Here is a 21,579-nt window from a genome sequence, read left to right as displayed (position 1 = left end):
CACCTTATTTCAGTTCTTTTGACAGACTTGCATTTTAGACAATCAGTAACGACTCCTAGGTAACTTCACGTCTGTGAGCTCAATGTTATCTATATGACACACATGAACTAAAGCCCTCTAGTGGTGAAAAACTGTCAAAATGCATTCAGATTAGAGGTGGCCTTCAAGGTCTAAGAAATTAGCATATGAGCCTACCTAGGTTTAGCTTTTAAATATCAATACCAAGAGAACAAAGCAAAATTGGTGATAAAAGTAAATTGGAAAGTTGTTTAAAATGACATGCCTATTTGAATCATTAAAGTTTAATTTGGTCTTTTGGACTGTCCCTTTAACGGATTCATACAGTCCTGGGTTTTAACGCTGTTAAAGGGATATAAAACCCACATTTTTCTTTTTATGATTCATATAGATCATGCAATTTTAAGCCACTCCAATTATCAATTTTTCTTCATTCTCTTGGTATCATTATTTGATGAAGCAGGAATGTGAGCTTAATAGACAGCTCATTTTTGGTTTAGAACCCTGGGTAGCTCTTGCTAATTGGTGGCTACATTTCGCCACCAATCAGCAAGCACTACCCAGGTGCTGAACCAAAAATTAGCCGGCTCCTACGCTTACATTCCTGCTTTTCAAATAAAGATACCAAGAGAACGAAGAAAAATTGATAATAGGAGTAAATTAGAAAACATAATTTATGCTTACCTGATAAATTCCTTTCTTCTGAAGTGTGATCAGTCCACGGGTCATCATTACTTCTGGGATATTTCTCCTCCCCAACAGGAAGTGCAAGAGGATTCACCCAGCAGAGTTGCATATAGCCCCTCCCCTCTACGTCACCCCCAGTCATTCGACCAAGGACCAACGAGAAAGGAGGAACCAAGGGTGTAGTGGTGACTGGAGTATAATTTAAAAATAATTACCTGCCTTAAAAAACAGGGCGGGCCGTGGACTGATCACACTACAGAAGAAAGGAATTTATCAGGTAAGCATAAATTATGTTTTCTTCTGTTAAGTGTGATCAGTCCACGGGTCATCATTACTTCTGGGATACCAATACCAAAGCAAAAGTACACGGATGACGGGAGGGATAGGCAGGCTCTTTTATACAGAAGGAACCACTGCCTGAAGAACCTTTCTCCCAAAAATAGCCTCCGAGGAAGCAAATGTGTCAAATTTGTAAAATTTGGAAAAAGTATGAAGCGAAGACCAAGTTGCAGCCTTGCAAATCTGTTCAACAGAGGCCTCATTCTTAAAGGCCCAAGTGGAAGCCACAGCTCTAGTGGAATGAGCTGTAATTCTTTCAGGAGGTTGCTGTCCAGCAGTCTCATAGGCTAAACGTATTATGCTACGAAGCCAAAAAGAGAGAGAGGTAGCAGAAGCTTTTTGACCTCTCCTCTGACCAGAGTAAACGACAAACAGGGAAGACGTCTGTCGAAATTCTTTAGTTGCCTGTAAGTAAAATTTTAGGGCACGAACTACATCCAGATTGTGCAGAAGACGTTCCTTCTTTGAAGAAGGATTTGGACACAAAGATGGAACAACAATCTCTTGATTGATATTCCTGTTAGTGACTACCTTGGGTAAGAACCCAGGTTTAGTACGCAGAACTACCTTATCCGAATGAAAAATCAAATAAGGAGAATCACAATGTAAGGCTGATAATTCAGAGACTCTTCGAGACGATGAAATAGCCATTAAAAATAGAACTTTCCAAGATAACAACTTTATATCAATGGAATGGAGGGGTTCAAACGGAACGCCCTGTAAAACGCTAAGAACAAGATTTAAACTCCATGGTGGAGCAACAGTCTTAAACACAGGCTTAATCCTCGCTAAAGCCTGACAAAAAGCCTGAACGTCTGGCACTTCTGACAGACGCTTGTGTAACAGAATAGACAGAGCTGAGATCTGTCCCTTTAATGAACTAGCAGATAAACCCTTTTCTAAACCTTCTTGTAGAAAAGACAATATCCTAGGAATCCTAACCTTACTCCAAGAGTAACCTTTGGATTCACACCAATATAGGTATTTACGCCATATTTTATGGTAAATCTTTCTGGTAACAGGCTTCCTGGCCTGTATTAAGGTGTCAATAACTGACTCAGAAAACCCACGTCTTGATAAAATCAAACGTTCAATTTCCAAGCAGTCAGCTTCAGAGAAGTTAGATTTTGATGTTTGAAAGGACCCTGTATCAGGAGGTCCTGTTTCAGAGGTAGAGACCAAGGTGGACAGGATGACATGTCCACCAGGTCTGCATACCAAGTCCTGCGTGGCCATGCAGGTGCTATCAGAATCACTGATGCTCTCTCCTGTTTGATTCTGGCAATCAATCGAGGAAGCATCGGGAAGGGTGGAAACACATAAGCCATCCTGAAGTCCCAAGGTGCCGTCAGGGCATCTATTAGGACTGCTCCTGGATCCCTGGATCTGGACCCGTACCGAGGAAGCTTGGCGTTCTGTCGAGACGCCATGAGATCTATCTCTGGCTTGCCCCAACGTCGAAGTATTTGGGCAAAGACCTCCGGATGAAGTTCCCATTCCCCCGGATGAAAAGTCTGACGACTTAAGAAATCCGCCTCCCAATTCTCCACTCCCGGGATGTGGATTGCTGACAGGTGGCAAGAGTGAGACTCTTCCCAGCGAATTATCTTTGATACTTCCATCATTGCTAGGGAGCTCCTTGTCCCTCCCTGATGGTTGATGTAAGCTACAGTCGTGATGTTGTCCGACTGAAACCTGATGAACCCCCGAGTTGTCAACTGGGGCCAAGCCAGGAGGGCATTGAGAACTGCTCTCAATTCCAGAATGTTTATTGGCAGGAGACTCTCCTCCTGACTCCATTGTCCCTGAGCCTTCAGAGAATTCCAGACGGCACCCCAACCTAGAAGGCTGGCGTCTGTTGTTACAATTGTCCAGTCTGGTCTGCTGAATGGCATCCCCCTGGACAGATGTGGCCGAGAAAGCCACCATAGAAGAGAATTTCTGGTCTCTTGATCCAGATTCAGAGAAGGGGACAAGTCTGAGTAATCCCCATTCCACTGACTTAGCATGCACAATTGCAGTGGTCTGAGGTGTAAGCGAGCAAATGGCACTATGTCCATTGCTGCTACCATTAGGCCGATTACCTCCATGCATTGAGCCACCGATGGGTGTTGAATGGAATGAAGGGTGCGGCAAGCACTTTGAAGTCTTGTTAACCTGTCTTCTGTCAGGTAAATCTTCATTTCTACAGAATCTATAAGAGTCCCCAGGAAGGGAACTCTTGTAAGTGGAACGAGTGAACTTTTCTTTTCGTTCACCTTCCATCCATGTGACCTTAGAAATGCCAGTACTAACTCTGTATGAGACTTGGCAGTTTGAAAGCTTGAAGCTTGTATCAGAATGTCGTCTAGGTAAGGAGCTACCGAAATTCCCCGCGGTCTTAGTACCGCCAGAAGAGCACCTAGAACCTTTGTGAAGATTCTTGGAGCTGTAGCCAATCCGAATGGAAGAGCCACAAACTGGTAATGCCTGTCTAGAAAGGCAAACCTTAGATACCGGTAATGATCTTTGTGAATCGGTATGTGAAGGTAAGCGTCCTTTAAGTCCACTGTGGTCATGTACTGACCTTCTTGGATCATGGATAAAATTGTCCGGATAGTCTCCATTTTGAATGATGGAACTCTTAGGAATTTGTTTAGGATCTTTAAATCCAGGATTGGTCTGAAAGTTCCCTCTTTTTTGGGAACCACAAACAGATTTGAGTAAAACCCTTGTCCCTGTTCCGACCGTGGAACTGGATGGATTACTCCCATTAACAATAGATCTTGTATGCAGCGTAGAAACGCTTCTTTCTTTGTTTGGTTTGTTGACAACCTTGACGGATGAAATCTCTCTCTTGGAGGAGAGTGTTTGAAGTCCAGAAGGTATCCCTGAGATATTATCTCTAGCGTCCAGGGATCCTGGACATCTGTTGCCCAAGCCTGGGCGAAGAGAGAAAGTCTGCCCCCCACTAGATCCGATCCCGGATCGGGGGCCCTCAATTCATGCTGTTTTAGTGGCAGCTGCAGGCTTCCTGGCCTGCTTGCCCTTGTTCCAGGACTGGTTAGGTCTCCAGCCTTGTCTGTAGCGAGCACCAGATCCTTCTTGTTTTGGAGTAGTGGAAGATGATGCTGCTCCTGCTTTGAAATACCGAAAGGAACGAAAATTAGACTGTCTAGCCTTAGGTTTGGCTTTGTCTTGAGGTAGGGCGTGGCCCTTACCTCCTGTAATGTCAGCGATAATTTCTTTCAAACCAGGCCCAAATAAGGTCTGTCCCTTGAAAGGTATATTAAGTAATTTGGACTTAGAAGTTACATCAGCTGACCAGGATTTTAGCCACAGTGCTCTGCGCGCTTGAATGGCGAATCCGGAATTCTTAGCCGTAAGTTTAATTAAATGTACTACGGCTTCCGAAATGAATGAATTAGATAGCTTAAGTACTCTAAGCCTGTCTGAAATGTCGTCCAGCGTAGCTGAACCAAGATTCTCTTCCAGAGACTCAATCCAGAATGCCGCTGCAGCCGTGATCGGCGCAATGCATGCAAGGGGTTGCAATATAAAACCTTGTTGAACAAACATTCTCTTAAGGTAACCCTCTAATTTTTTATCCATTGGATCTGAAAAGGCACAGCTATCCTCTACCGGGATAGTGGTACGTTTAGCTAAAGTAGAAACTGCTCCCTCCACCTTAGGGACCGTTTGCCATAAATCCCGTGTGGTGGTGTCTATTGGAAACATCTTTCTAAATATTGGAGGGGGTGAGAACGGCACACCGGGTCTATCCCACTCCTTAGTAATAATTTCAGTTAGTCTTTTAGGTATAGGAAAAACGTCAGTACTTGTTGGTACAGCAAAATATTTATCCAACCTACACATTTTCTCGGGTATTGCAACTGTGTTACAATCATTCAGGGCCGCTAACACCTCCCCTAGTAAAACATGGAGGTTTTCCAGCTTAAATTTAAAATTTGAAATATCTGAATCCAATCTGTTTGGATCAGAACCGTCAGCCGCAGAATGAAGCTCTCCGTCCTCATGTTCTGAAAGTTGTGACGCAGTATCTGACATGGCCCTAATATTATCAGCGCACTCTGTTCTCACTCCAGAGTGATCACGCTTGCCCCTTAGTTCTGGTAATTTAGCCAAAACCTCAGTCATAACAGTAGCCATATCTTGTAATGTTATTTGTAATGGCCGCCCAGATGTACTTGGCGTCGCCATATCGCGCACGTCCCGAGCGGGAGATGCAGGTACTGTCATGTGAGGCGAGTTAGTCGGCATAACTCTCCCCTCGTTGTTTGGTGAAATTTGTTCAATTTGTACAGATTGACTTTTATTTAATGTAGCATCAATACAGTTAGTACATAAATTTCTATTGGGCTCCACCTTGGCTTTAGTACAAATAGTACAGGTCTCATCTTCTGAATCAGACATGTTTAACAAACTAGCAAATAAACTTGCAATTTGGAAATACTATACAAGTAAAATACAATGAAAAAAAAAAAAAAAAAAAAAAACCAACTGTGCTTGAAAAGCACTGAATATATATATAACAGATGAAATCAATCAGCTTTGTAAAACAAAATGCAACTTAGCAAAGGCTTGTACCCAGTAGCAAGAAATAACTAACCCTGAGGCATAAAAAAGTTAAAGAATAAACGTTTTTTATCACAGTCAACTACAATCTTACAGCTCTGTTAGATTACTTCCCTCAAATTAGCTTTGAAGATCCCTGGGTTCTGTAGAGATAAACCGGAACATGCAGGAAAAAACAATGAGCTTTTGACTGAAATTTTTGATGCGTAGCAAAAGCGCCAAAAAAGGTCCCACCCCCTCACACACAACAGTGAGAGAGATTAAAAACTGTCATAATTAGATCCAGCAACTGCCAAGTGGAAAAATAGTGCCCAAACATTTTATTCACCCAGTACCTCAGAAAATGAAAACGATTTTACATTCCAGCAAAAACGTTTAACATAATTAAGAATTATTAAAAAGCCTGTTGTATTTCTATTAGGCTAAAATCTTATATACACAGTGTAATTCCAGTGAAGTACCATTCCCCAGAATACTAAAATGTAAATTATACATGCATGATATAATGTCGGTATGGCAGGATTTTCTCAGCAATTCCATTGTTAGAAAATAAAAACTGCTACATACCTTTATGCAGAATAAACTGCCCGCTGTCCCCTGATCTGAAGTTTACCTCTCCTCAGATGGCCGAGAAACAGCAATATGATCTTAACAACTCCGGCTAAAATCATAGTAAAAACTCTGGTAGATTCTTCTTCAAACTCTACCAGAGAAGGAATAACACACTCCGGTGCTATTAAAAAATAACAAACTTTTGATTGAAGAAATAAACTAAATAAAATCACCATAGTCCTCTCACACATCCTATCTAGTCGTTGGGTGCAAGAGAATGACTGGGGGTGACGTAGAGGGGAGGGGCTATATGCAACTCTGCTGGGTGAATCCTCTTGCACTTCCTGTTGGGGAGGAGAAATATCCCAGAAGTAATGATGACCCGTGGACTGATCACACTTAACAGAAGAAAGTGGCTTAAAATTGCATGATCTATATGAATCATGAAAGAAAACATTTGAGTTTCATATCCCTTTAAGAGACATGGAACGCCCTACCTTATATATGGAAAATCTGATGGGGGGGGGGCATGCTTAGCATCGAAGTCAGTCCCCCATGATCTGCTCCCAACCTTGAAATCACATCGACGATTGCGTGATTTCTTTTTTCCAACAAACGTTTACATTGGAATGGCTAAACACTTGCTACCGGCATAAAGGGGTTAAACACAGTGGTGAAAAAAAGTAAAACAAATAAAACAATTGGAAGTGATGCAGCATAGCTGTAAAAAGTTGACTAGAAAATATCACCTGAACATCTCTATGTAAAAAAGGAAGATATTTTACCTCAAAATGTCCTAAGTATTCACACCCCATTGTAAAGGACTTTAAGCAGAAAATCAGTATGTCTGTCCCGGAACAGGGAGTGAGCCTCATGCACACTCATGTAATTTCCCTATTGAGTTTAAGGAAGTCTACTATGAAATCTCATGAGAGTTAAGTGAAATCTCATAAGATCACAGTAAAAGAGTTCATGACCTCAGCACTGTTTATGTTGATTAGTTGCTGTTCATTTCTTCCTCTTTTTTTTTTTTTTTTTTTTTTTACCTGCAGCTGGGCAGTAACTGAGTATAACTTTTTACACAGAACTTACTCTGGTGAGCTGAGGAAGTTGTGAGGTAAAATATTTTCCTTTTCTACATAGAGATGCTCAGGTTAGATTTTTTCTGTCAGCGTTTTACAGTTATGCTGCATCACTTGCAAGTGATTTAGCATATGAGTATTATGTCCCTCTTTAAGCTATCAAAGCACAAATTAATTGCATAATTTAACAAAAATAAATTGCATTACAGTTTGTACTACAAACAAAACAAAAATGACATATTAGCTAATTTTAGCTTTAATACAGGCTTACATTTTTGGCTATAGGCTATACACAGTGCAGAATTATATAACATTATTTTGAGCGGTAACTTCAAAAATTAAAAGTATTTCTAGATTTTGAAGTGTAAAGTTGGACTCCGCTCTAGGATCTACTGAGCAGATCTTCGATATCCAAATCGCTATGCGGGCTTTCTGGCTAGTCACAGCACGCCTGGTCGCGCTATTGGACTAAATGTAGCTTGCTCCCGCACTGGTCTAGTAGCATGAGCGAGCTACATTTAGTCCAATAGCGCGACCGGGCGTGCTGTGACTAGCCAGCAAAGCGCTTTGGATATCAAAGACCTGCTCAGTAGATCCTGGAGCGGAGTCCAACTTTACACTTCAAAATCTAGAAATACTTTTAATTTTTGAAGTTACGACTAAAATAATGTTATATAATTCTGCACTGTGTGCAGAATTATATAACATTATTCTGAATGTTTATTGTCCCTTTAAAGGTTCAGTAAAGTTTGACAATTCTAATTGCATAATTCTATTTTAAATTAATAATTTAATAAATTTTGAAGTTACGAGTCGACTAAAATAATGTTATATAATTCTGCACTGTGTGCAGAATTATATAACATTATTATTGAATGTTTACTGTCCCTTTAAAGGTTCAGTAAAGTTTGACAATTCTAATTGCATAATTCTATTTTAAATTAAATTAATAATTTAATAAAGTAATATAAAAAAAATTAATTTAAAATGGATATATTAATATATATATATATATATATATATATATATATATATATACACACTCAATAGCTCAGGTCTGGTTAAACTGATTAATTTCAGCTTGCTTGGCTTTGCTGCAACACAAGCCGCTTGTGTTGCAGCAAAGCCAAGCAAGCTGAAATTAATCAGTTTAACCAGACCTGAGCTATTGAGCAAATTTCAAAGGAACAAGATCTTCCTGTCTATAAATCAGTCCAGATTGGAATGCATAGAAATTACTGTTTGCAAGTGAAGTCTGTGTTGTGTGATTATTTTATTAGGTTTATAAGGCTGTTTAGCAAATGTTTTTGTTCCTTAAACTTAGTTTAATTATATATTCTGTGTTGTGTGATTATTTTATTAGGTTTATAATGCTGTTTAGCATTTAAAGTCTTCATTTCAAAGCTTTAAAAATAATGTATTAGGCGTTACTTATGACAATTTTGAGAGGGACCTGGAACCTATCTCCCTTACTTCCCATTGACTTACATTATAAACTGGGATTCAATTTACAACGGTTTCGATTTACAACCATTCCTTCTGGAACCTAACCCCGGCGTAAACTGAGGGCCACCTGTATATATATTAATTTTTGACTCACATTACTACCTGACAACCGTTAGGCCTCCATCATCTTTTTCTAAGTTTACTGTCCCTTTAACACCTTGTCCATCCAATGTAGGGAAAAATAAGCGCTCCAAGCCCACAGATATATAAAAGTTCAATTTTATTCCAAACTTGTTAAAATCATACAAGATAGATTAAAAAGTGGTAAGCACAGTAGTGCAAAAACAGGTTGTAGAACAGGTGCAAAAAACAGCAAACGTTTCGTGCTCCATGCACTTGGTCACTGCTAATTGATGCACCTGTTCAGAACTCTATTTATACCAAATTTCTTAAAGTGATATCACAAATTTTCATTAACCTGTACTTTGCCATTTTTGCAAGGGAGCCTATGACAAGAAACATTTATTTACTTTTTCCTTTTCATGTACATAAAGTGTTACAATATAAATATGCAGGTTGATATTTGTTGGTTAAGGCGTGACTATGTTTTGTGAAAACAATCTATTTTGCAATATATTTAAATCATTACATTTATGAAAAGAAGCATACACATTGCTCTATGAGTCATTACCTTCAGTGTTAAATATAATCAAAACCATGTTTATATTGGGATATTGTTTAAACTACTCTTAATATAAAAATCCTTAATTTGAAAAGTATGAAATTAGATATGCAATAGATGAGCCTATGACAAGAGCCTGATTTCCTAAAACATCAAAATAAATGTATGTATAGTAATCTATTTTCTCTCTCATAAAGGAAAAATTGGGTTGGCAATAATAGTGAGAAAATGTCTCATATCAACATATTTTCTTATTTCTTAATTCTTTTAGGGGAATGAGCCCATGACAAGAGACATACCTATAAATTCAAAAATTTCCCAAAAACATTAAATGATTTATTAAATTTTCCTATTTCTTAATTCTTTTTAGGGGAATGAGCCTATGACAAGAGACATATCTATAAATTCCAAAACATTTTCAAAAATTCCTTTTTTTTTTTTCCAAAGTATTTTTATTAAGAATCAATGATACATAAACATTGACAATATGAACAAGAAAGAAAAATAAACAGGAATGTTATAATGCCAGTCAAAGGTTCAATTTTACATTGCAAATTTCCAAATAATTATCCTGCATCAAAGATTCTTGTTTTAACATTTTTAACAAAATAAACTAATAAAAATAAAATAAGACTAAAGATACCTCTATACTTGTCTCTTCGTATAGTAACGTCTACCTGTGTCAATTTCTAGAAATCATGGTTGTGTCTAATTAAGAACAGTTGATTTAATTGGCTTAATGGCTTGCAGCTATATCGAGTGGATCATGTATGGGCTCTATAGACTTGATATAGTTCTCCCATGTTATCCGCACTTCTATGAATTGTTCTCTTTTATCCTTTACCATGAAGCCATATTCTTCTAGTTCTATTAGATCTGTAACCTTATTACGCCACATAGCTAGTGTGGGGATCCCTGGTGATCTCCAGTTTTGAGCTATCAGGACTTTCAGGCTGTTTATCATGATTTTTAACAGATGCTTGAAATGAGATTGAGATAGTTTAAATGATTTATTTAGTAACCAGATAAGGGGGTCTAGAGGGATGGTTATTTGAAAGATATGTTCTATTTCCAAGATTATTATCCTCCATAGAGAATTTATCTGAGAGCACCACCACCACCACATGTGACCCATGCCACTGCCCACATGTCCGCATCTCCAACAGCGGTTGTTGGTATGTGAGAAAAGTCTATTCAAAAATTCCTTTTTAAAATAAATTACTAATTTTTTTTTTAGATATTTATTATTTGGTGAATAAGTCTAAATCCCTTCTCATGTTGAGGCCCTCAGGGTGTGTAGTCTGTAGATTGAACATCCACATAACTTCTCTTTTGTCAAGTGTTGTCTCTCTATCACCTCCTCTTCTCCATTGAGGGACAAAATCTATCCCCTGTAGGATAAGAGCAGATGTGTCTGCATTGTGTAGAACCTTAAAGTGCCTTGATACAGGTGTGTCTGTGTTCTCATCCTCTATGGAGCGCAAGTGCTCCAAGAACCTCTCTTTTAACGGTCTCTTTGTTTTTCCTGTATATTGTTTGTGGAAAATTTTACATGTGAGAAGATAAACCACATGTGTGGTAGAACAGTTGATATAATGATGTATCTTATAGGTCTTATTGGTAATAGTAGAATTAAATTCCTCTCCTTCCTTAACAAAGTCACATGTTGTACATATTGGGCGTCTGCACTTATAAAAACCCTTACTCTGTTTTAACCAGCAGGATGTTTTTTTGGTTTTTACATCTGATGGAGAAATAAAATTTGCTATCGTCTTACCTCTTCTAGATACAAAATCACAACCTTCTTTGAGAATCTCCTTAAGGATAGGGTCTGAGTACAAAATTGGTATGGAATCTTTAATAATATTGCACACCTTAGTGTATTCCATACTGTAAGTTGTAATAAATTTGATCTTGCTATTTTCTGATGTTCTTTTCTGTTTATTCCTATATTTTAGCAAGTCTTGTCTGGGAATTAAATCTACACTAGATTTTGCCTCTTTAAGTAACTTCTCACTGTAGCCTCTATCCCTGAACCTTTGTGTTGCCTCTTTTAACTTCACCTGATATTCTTCCTCATTTGTGCAATTTCTTTTAATTCTGGTATATTCCCCCTTAGGGATACCCTTCACAACATGTCTTGGGTGGCATGAATTGTACTTGAGGATAGTGTTCCCAGCTGTAGACTTTCTATATATAGTAGTTTCAACTGTATTTTTGTCTGTGCTTATTAATGTGATATCAAGAAAATTAATTTCTTTATCACTCTGTTCACTGGTAAAGTTTAAGTTGAGGTTGTTATTGTTCAAATATTTACAAAAATCCTCTGCCTCTTGCTGATCTCCCTCAAACAAAAACAACAGATCATCTATGTATCTGTAAAACTGGATAATCCTATCCTTGAAGGGGTTTTTATCTCCAAAAACGTGGGACAGCTCCCACCAACCCATAAAGAGGTTGGCGTATGAGGGGGCAAATTTAGCCCCCATGGCTGTCCCACGTTTCTGGAGATAAAAGCTGTTCTGAAACAGAAAAAAATTGTGACTCAAAAGATATTCAATACTATTATTATAATATTGAATATCTTTTGAGTCACAATTTTTTTCTGTTTCAGAACAGCTTTTATCTCCAGAAACGTGGGACAGCCATGGGGGCTAAATTTGCCCCCTCATACGCCAACCTCTTTATGGGTTGGTGGGAGCTGTCCCACGTTTTTGGAGATAAAAACCCCTTCAAGGATAGGATTATCCAGTTTTACAGATACATAGATGATCTGTTTGTGTTTGAGGGAGATCAGCAAGAGGCAGAGGATTTTTGTAAATATTTGAACAATAACAACCTCAACTTAAACTTTACCAGTGAACAGAGTGATAAAGAAATTAATTTTCTTGATATCACATTAATAAGCACAGACAAAAATACAGTTGAAACTACTATATATAGAAAGTCTACAGCTGGGAACACTATCCTCAAGTACAATTCATGCCACCCAAGACATGATGTGAAGGGTATCCCTAAGGGGGAATATACCAGAATTAAAAGAAATTGCACAAATGAGGAAGAATATCAGGTGAAGTTAAAAGAGGCAACACAAAGGTTCAGGGATAGAGGCTACAGTGAGAAGTTACTTAAAGAGGCAAAATCTAGTGTAGATTTAATTCCCAGACAAGACTTGCTAAAATATAGGAATAAACAGAAAAGAACATCAGAAAATAGCAAGATCAAATTTATTACAACTTACAGTATGGAATACACTAAGGTGTGCAATATTATTAAAGATTCCATACCAATTTTGTACTCAGACCCTATCCTTAAGGAGATTCTCAAAGAAGGTTGTGATTTTGTATCTAGAAGAGGTAAGACGATAGCAAATTTTATTTCTCCATCAGATGTAAAAACCAAAAAAACATCCTGCTGGTTAAAACAGAGAAAGGGTTTTTATAAGTGCAGACGCCCAATATGTACAACATGTGACTTTGTTAAGGAAGGAGAGGAATTTAATTCTACTATTACCAATAAGACCTATAAGATACATCATTATATCAACTGTTCTACCACACATTTGGTTTATCTTCTCACATGTAAAATTTGCCACAAACAATATACAGGAAAAACAAAGAGACCGTTAAAAGAGAGGTTCTTGGAGCACTTGCGCTCCATAGAGGATGAGAACACAGACACACCTGTATCAAGGCACTTTAAGGTTCTACACAATGCAGATACATCTGCTCTTATCCTACAGGGGATAGATTTTGTCCCTCAATGGAGAAGAGGAGGTGATAGAGAGACAACACTTGACAAAAGAGAAGTTATGTGGATGTTCAATCTACAGACTACACACCCTGAGGGCCTCAACATGAGAAGGGATTTAGACTTATTCACCAAATAATAAATATCTAAAAAAAAAATTAGTAATTTATTTTAAAAAGGAATTTTTGAAAATGTTTTGGAATTTATAGATATGTCTCTTGTCATAGGCTCATTCCCCTAAAAAGAATTAAGAAATAGGAAAATTTAATAAATCATTTAATGTTTTTGGGAAATTTTTGAATTTATAGGTATGTCTCTTGTCATGGGCTCATTCCCCTAAAAAGAATTAAGAAATAAGAAAATATGTTGATATGAGACATTTTCTCACTATTATTGCCAACCCAATTTTTCCTTTATGAGAGGGAAAATAGATTACTATAAATACATTTATTTTGATGTTTTAGGAAATCAGGCTCTTGTCATAGGCTCATCTATTGCATATCTAATTTCATACTTTTCAAATTAAGGATTTTTATATTAAGAGTAGTTTAAACAATATCCCAATATAAACATGGTTTTGATTATATTTAACACTGAAGGTAATGACTCATAGAGCAATGTGTATGCTTCTTTTCATAAATGTAATGATTTAAATATATTGCAAAATAGATTGTTTTCACAAAACATAGTCACGCCTTAACCAACAAATATCAACCTGCATATTTATATTGTAACACTTTATGTACATGAAAAGGAAAAAGTAAATAAATGTTTCTTGTCATAGGCTCCCTTGCAAAAATGGCAAAGTACAGGTTAATGAAAATTTGTGATATCACTTTAAGAAATTTGGTATAAATAGAGTTCTGAACAGGTGCATCAATTAGCAGTGACCAAGTGCATGGAGCACGAAACGTTTGCTGTTTTTTGCACCTGTTCTACAACCTGTTTTTGCACTACTGTGCTTACCACTTTTTAATCTCTCTTGTATGATTTTAACAAATTTGGAATAAAATTGAACTTTTATATATCTGTGGGCTTGGAGCGCTTATTTTTCCCTACATTGGATGGACTGTTGCTATTTTGTGCGTGTGCAGACGCACTGGGAATATTTGCTTGCCGCCTAGGATATCATTTATATTTTTTCACATATACCCTCACTCTATTAGTGCCTATCATATTCACAGGATTTGTTTTTACATACCCCAGGGGCGCTCCGTTGAGCAGGTTTCATTTGTACCTTTAACACCCTGTGTGCTCCATTTTTTTTTCTTCAACAGCCAGACTCCACCTACAACGTGCCTTATTTGGAGGAGTCAATCTAGAGTTAGAAACTGCTAACCAATATCATTTTGTTTGCACAATGTCCACTGTTTGGTAGTTCATTATCTTATTATCTTTGCTGAAGCTAATTAGTGACAGATATGTGGCAGGGTTTGGCTTGTGATGTCTGTGGTATGCACTGGCAGTTTACAGAACTGAAAACTCCCAATTTTCATACTTAAATTAGAGGAAAAGGGTGCAAGTAAATAATAATTGCAAAGTGTTGTTTTTTTCCACTACACTTAGTTAAACATTTTATATGTCAATCTCCAGTCTACTGTTCCTTTGTGCTATTCCAATTCACCCAATAAAGAATACTGCATTCTTTTCAGTATAGTACTTTTTTTTTTTTTTTTTTTTATAGGAACGCAATGACCCATTCTGAACATCTTTCAACCACCCATCCACAAAAGGCTTTTATTTCCATGATGTCATCAGGATATACTGCCAATAGAAAGCGGTATCACTTGTTCCACTGGTAAATACAGGTAAAAATCCGCAAATCCAGAATTCCAAAATTGTGAAATCCAAACTTTTTAATTAATATTTTTTTTAAAAATAAAACAATAAAAAAATGACTATTTCCCCTGCCTGTAAGTCACAATATTTTCTCTCTGTGTCTTTGGTTTCAATTTCGTTTTCTAAAATGCAAATAGTCTGATTACAGTACTATATTATCTGATGGTACTATGTATACAAAAGTATTAAAAATGATATAAATGACCTTTAGTTTAATGTATAAGCTGTATTATGACATGTACATATTACGTAAATGACCTAAGATATTGTTGTTTACACTTGGTTCCATCCCCTCTCCAAGCTGCCCCATATTACAGATGCAAATATTCCGAAATCCAAACTATTACAAAATGTAAACCTTTAAAGGGACACTGAACCCAATTTTTTTCTTTCATGATTCAGCTAGAGCATGAAATTTTAAACAACTTTCTAATTTACTCCTATTATCAATTTTTCTTTGTTCTCTTGCTATCTTTATTTTAAAAGCAGGAATTTAAACTTAGCAGCCAGCCCATTTTAGGTTCAGCACCATGGATAGCGCTTGCTTATTGGAGGCTTACATTTACACACCAATAAGCAAGCATAACCCAGGTTCTTAACCAAAAATGGGCCGGCTCCTATTCATCACATTCCTGCTTTTTAAATAAAGATAGCAAGAAAATGAAGAAAATTTGAAAATTGGAGTAAATTAGAAAGTTGCTTAAAATTGCATGCTCTATCTGAATCATTAACGAAGAAATATGGGTTTAGTGTCCCTTTAAAATTTGATAAATGTATGTAGTGAGACAGCAACCTCTTAGGTTTGCGCACGTAAGACAGGGACTCTGCAATAATCCCTTATATTCCACAACAAACAACAAATGTCCACAGCGCTTCTTAGTTTGTCTCAAGTGTCTTTATTACACAGACATTCACAATGACAAGCGACGTTTCGGGTAACAACCCTTACTCATGAGTAAGGGTTGTTACCCGAAACGTTGCTTGTCATTGTGAATGTCTGTGTAATAAAGACACTTGAGACAAACTAAGAAGCGCTGTGGACATTCGTTGTTTGTTGTAAAATTTGATAAAGGGTTTTCTACCCGTAGCTGGAAAGTCAAGCCAGGTCATGCATGAGATACTACACTGATTGACCCACTAAAATAAACAGTGGATCTCAGTGCTGATGTTTTTCACGATACACTGCTGTGCACAAACATTTCATACTTTTATAAGAGTATCTATACGTATAACTGGTGACTGTTTAGTCATTGGCTGTTAAATAACCTCAACAGAGCTGAAAATAATTTGTGTGTACAATTAGCTGTATTGTTTTTTGAAAATAATAATCTTTATCTAGTTTCCTTATCACACCCTCAAAAATGCATTCTGCAAACACAACGCTTTAGATTATTGTTCATATTTAAGTAAAAAAAAAAATAAAAAAAAAATCAATGAACAGCTTTATCAATTTGCTTTAGCACTAAGTGTGGGTTATGTAGCATTCATTTGTACACTTGCTTGTAAGACTGGGGCTATTTTTAACTTAAAGGGACACTGAACCCAATTTTTTTCTTTTTCGTGCATTTCAAATAAAGATACCAAGAGAATGAAGAAAATTTGATAATAGAAGTAAATTAGAAAATTGCTTAAAATTTCATGCTCATACTGAATCACGAAAGAAAAAATTTGGGTACAGTGTCCCTTTAACTAGACAGTATATTTATAACCTTACAAAAATAAGTGGTGCATTGGGAAGGGGCAATTAAATCTATTATAACTGTAATTCTCCAGAGTAATAAATAAAGCTTATACAAAACAACAAGAGTACAAGAAAGACAGTGTACAAATTGACAGTCACATAAACGAACCCAAGCATGACCTTCAGTTCCACTGATTAAGTTTTTGGTTTTGTACACTAATATTATTTTAAATTAATACATCAAAATGTTGAAGCCTGTCAGACTACAAAGTATTATTTGTAAGTGCCAGTGAATGTAATACCTGTATATACAACTATAGAGACTCACCAAAAAGGTTCAGAAGAAGAATGCACTTCACCCTGGGATTAGGGATTTATTTATTTGTGCGTTTATGTGTTTATATTCTGAAATTGATTGCCATGTAATTTATAGTTTTGTATTGTGAATATAAACTCCTACTATGGATTGTTCAGAACAGATTACATATTTTCTTTTGGCAAGGGATAATTGATGTCACACAAAAGGGGATACATGTAATCTACAAACCTAACTCTGTGTATGTGTTGTAATATTATAAAGTAATCTCATTCACTTATGAATGCAAAGCAACCTGCATAAGTAAAATAAACAGTGTAGCTCTGTAATGCAACTAAGGGGTTAAACATTGACATTTAAATATGGATTATTTTTAGGGGAGTAGTTGCTATAGATAATTTTTTTTGTCTTATTCTTGCTCACACAAGAACAAATAAAATTATAAAAATCACATTATCCATATTGTAAGATCTTACACATATAAAACAGATGACAAACTGACAGCATTATAGATTAGTTACAACTTTATTTTTGCATTCCAACGTATTTGTTCAGCCATTTAGGGCTTGATTTATCCAGCTCCGACTACAGGTTCTTACAAGAGAACGTGCAGTCATTATTTTTCAAGCAGCAGTCCACCTCTTAGATGGAGAATTTAAATTTCCCCGATCTCATCCGACCAAAGGAGATTAACAGCCGCGTGATTGGATGTGCAGCGGCAGGGGGCGGTGTTGCACAAGAGCGCAAAATGGCGCTCTAGTGTAATGCTGAATTCCGGCAGCGGATTGCTGTCCACCAGAGGTGAGCTGGGGCAATATTCACCTGCATCTTTTAGAGTAAAATATTTTGTGCTCGATTTATCAAGCTACGGCGGACAGGGGCGTACATATGCGCCCCTGTCCGCCCTAGCTTGATAAATCGAGCTCAAAATATTTTACTCTAAGAGCTGCAGGTGAATATTGTGTTGGAGGAAATATATTTATTATATAATACATACAAGAGTTATGTGTAAAATATGAAGCTGTACTTTGTTACAGAATTTTATTTTTAAATATGTCCTTAACCCAAGTTAGGGGGTTAAAGTGAAAGTCAACCTTACCGTTTGTGAAACGCTAGGATTGACTATTGAAACAGATAAAGGGGACTTTCATTCATAAAGTACGAGATACTTCATGCAGAAAGCTCCTTTATTTGTTTCAAGCTGCTAAGGAAGCCCTGGGCAGATTGCCGTTTTGCTTTAGAGGTGACGTTTTCACCTCTTAGCCAATAGCTGTGAGGTAAATCTGGCTTGGCACCCTTGGGAGCCGGATTTTCCGCATGCTATTTGCTAAGAGGTGAAAACGTCACCTCTTAGCAAAATAAATTTCTGCTGTGGGCTGCCTGAGCTGCTCAGAACGGCGATCGTTTGAAACAAATAAAGGAGCTTTCTGCAGGAAGTATCTTATACTTCATGAATGAAAGTCCCTATATTACAGTAGTCAAATGCTAGGGTTGACTTTCACTTTAAATGGATATAAGAGTGCACAAAGAAAATGCTCTTTTCGATCATTTCATTATTGCACTGTTGGTTGTATATAACTATGTGTTTAACCCATACAATTGTATTAAACCCATAGTTAAAGTATGCTCCAGAGCAACAATGCACTACTGGAGGCTAGCTGTAGCCAATTGGTGAGCCAATGACAAATGTGCGTAGCCACCAATCACCAGTTAGCTTTCCAATAGCAGGTTCCTGCTGTTGAGGATATGCTTTTAACAACAGATACACAAAAATGTAATAGTAAGCTAATTTAAAAGTGTCTTAAAATGCTCAAGCTCTTTCTGAATCATGAAAGTTTAGTTTTGACTTTCCTATTCTTTTAATCACATCTGTCATATTTGCTCACCCACAGATTGTGGTACTATAGACAAGAATATGACTGGTGAACCAATCAGAAGAAGTATTTGCACATATGATCCAATCACCAGCCGTATCCTCATCTGGAGCTTCACAGGAGGGCACATTAGGCAATTTAAGCTAACTAGAGTACATCGTTTTTAAACTTTGTAAGATTGAGAAGGGAAGGCTGCAGCATACACATTATGCATGTAACATTACATAACAGGGGGTTATATTAATTCATCCTTCCTACCCATTATCTGCTACGATGTGTACACAGCACCGATTAGTATCACAGTAAAGGACACATACACAAACCATCACAACATCAAATAGCACAGGACAGTGAGTACCTGGAGAGGCTGCTTTCCCAGCACATATTTCCTGTGCATGACGCATAGTTATTTGTTGAACTGATCCACTGTAGCAATATTATGTACGTGACCCGCTCCTGCAAAAGGCAAATGGAGTGTCACACGCAACAGATTATTGGTCAGTTTGAAATATTTTAATACAAGTAGCTTTATAAAGCTACATATCTGTACATGGCATTTGTACCAGGATTAGGTTCCCTATAAAAGGCGATAGGATAAATGAAAAGTGACTGTAAACTGCAATCACGTACAGGATTGACCATAATAAACTGAAAATAGTGACCAGGAAGACGTCTGCACCAAACACAGCTTCCCACACTGTTCCTCTTCCGCTGCTCCGCATGACGTCAGGACTTGGGGCTGGACACTAGAGCGAGCAGCAATTTCCCAGGGTAACGCTCTAGTATGCCCGCCCCCTCTACTATTCCAGTATCCGACCCGTAGTCCTAGCTGAGAGTCTGATGTACGGCAACATAGTAAACCGATGCTGCTCTGTGATCTTGATGTAATTACACACATTTCTGCGGTAAAGATGGATTCTTTTAGTTTATTGCGTTTATACTTATGGACATTAATTAATAGCTTTTTCACAGAGGGAGCCAATTGCTGCTTTAAAGAATGGGCGATTGTAAACAGGGAGAGCACGTGACTCATGGTACCTCATGGGTAGTGCAATCTGAAAACAAAACACGTCACCCTTGCTCGGGTTTTAGGTAATAGACACAGTGGGTTTATAGTTAACTGAGTACCTGGACTGTATTTTAAAGAAAACGGTTAACGTGCACTATATACGGTTGATAATACAGACATCCCAACTCTCCCTGAAGTTCAGGGAGTCTCCCTGATTGTAATAGCGGCTCCCTGATACCAGCAAATGGAATGCAATCTCCCTGAAACTCCAAGTAGCATGAGCCAATGTGGCCCAAATCCGAAAAAGTGTTTCTTTAAGGAATGCCTTTAGTTGCTGGGACGTTATAGAACCCTCAAAGCATGCACCAATAATAAAACACAAATACTACCTTATTTACTGCACGTAATTAAACTTCATATTCTAAAATATTAAAGCATTCAACAAGCGTACGATCAATGGAAAATAGGTTTGTTGTATGTGGTTGTGCAATAAAGCTACTTTTTTTTAATGTGACTTTAGTGGGAAGCTACTCTATCTTATTTAGGGTTTCAAGGTGTCCAATATATAACTGGGGGGGTGGGGTGGCGAAACAGTAGCGGGTGAACCAACCAACCTGAAATAAGTTTTTGCAGGTTGGGATGTCTGATAATAGTTTCATTAGGTATCACTTGCCACAGTAAACATTGGAATAAATGTTGGCTCCATGAACAGTCCTCCAGTGTTTCCACCCTCTTACTCATTTTTTCCCCCAATGTTACATAAAAGTTGCCAACTTGTGGAAATATTTCAAGGACACTTTGAGGGGCTACAGTTTGGGACTGTGACAGAACAATAGTCCTCAATTGAGTATTGTTAAATGAGCATACTGAAAAAAACCCAGCTGAAAGTAATTGTAAATGTTAGATAATATCTTGCACTTTCTATGAAGCCTATGCGATGTTTAGCTTAGTCGCTAACTTTTTAAACCTTCAATATAACTTAGTAAGAGATTGCAATCTTAAAAAATATCTCTTACTGTTCTTTGCTCCTCCCATCTCCCACTTCCTGCTTCGATTTCGCCTTAGACTAGAGAGTGGTCCCACCCACTCCCTACATTACAACTCAAGGCTCGCTCCCGTGAGACCAGCTTTGCGCATGCGCAAACAAATGTCATCGTCACCATGTGATGAATTTAGCGCATGCATGAAACAACAACGTCACAAGATTCAGCGTCTACTTTTGTGAATCAAAGACGTAAATTAGCGGTTACGGGAGCGCGCATGATGTTCAAGCCGATAAATAAGAAAGTCACGCATGCTCAGTTTATTTAGTGGGCGTATGACATAGAGTGACGGCCGTCTAACTGCCTAATTTTCAACTGGTTGAAATAAAAACGTGACTACTGTGTAAACCCCCCCCCAAAAAACGGGCTGCATATATGACGATTAAAAATGTAGTTTATAAAGCTTAGAACTTTGTTTAGATATCAGGGGGAAAAAATGATGAATTACACTTATATTTATTTCATTCATTGAGTATAATAGTTGATAGCAAATAGCGTAACTTTACCTTCACTTTAAGATTTGAGGGGCAGAGATGGGGGAGCTCTAGAATACTGACTTTGTGTGGTAAATTATTCTGTGTAAGGCAGCAGATCATACAACTTTGGCATATACTGCACTATTAAAGGAATGGTAAACTCCATTATAGCATCGTCTATTAAACAGTAGTTTGTAATCCATTTAATTT

The 21,579-nt window shown here is 37.5% G+C and overlaps 1 protein-coding gene across 3 annotated transcripts in view; it reads right to left on the bottom strand.

Moving 5' to 3' along the window:
• The window catches only part of ZNF438 (zinc finger protein 438), a 34,267-nt gene extending 14,688 nt beyond the window's left edge, over nucleotides 1–19,579 (bottom strand). Inside the window, exons 1-2 of one of the 3 annotated variants that reach the window (XM_053713875.1) lie at nucleotides 19,472–19,579; nucleotides 19,200–19,297 (exon numbers count right to left, since the gene is read on the bottom strand). In XM_053713875.1, coding sequence (XP_053569850.1) covers nucleotides 19,200–19,245 — 46 coding nt within the window. In that variant the 5' untranslated portion in view covers nucleotides 19,246–19,297; nucleotides 19,472–19,579. Of the gene's footprint in view, nucleotides 1–19,199 lie in introns of all 3 variants that reach the window. The other 2 variants (XM_053713876.1, XM_053713874.1) reach the window with 2 other exon arrangements.
• Nucleotides 19,580–21,579: the final 2,000 nt, after the last annotated feature.

The sequence above is a fragment of the Bombina bombina genome, chromosome 5 (genome assembly GCF_027579735.1).
Source record: "Bombina bombina isolate aBomBom1 chromosome 5, aBomBom1.pri, whole genome shotgun sequence".
NCBI lineage: Eukaryota > Metazoa > Chordata > Amphibia > Anura > Bombinatoridae > Bombina > Bombina bombina.
The sequence above is the reverse complement of the archived record's forward strand: the minus strand, read 5'-3'. Positions and strand labels throughout refer to the sequence as shown.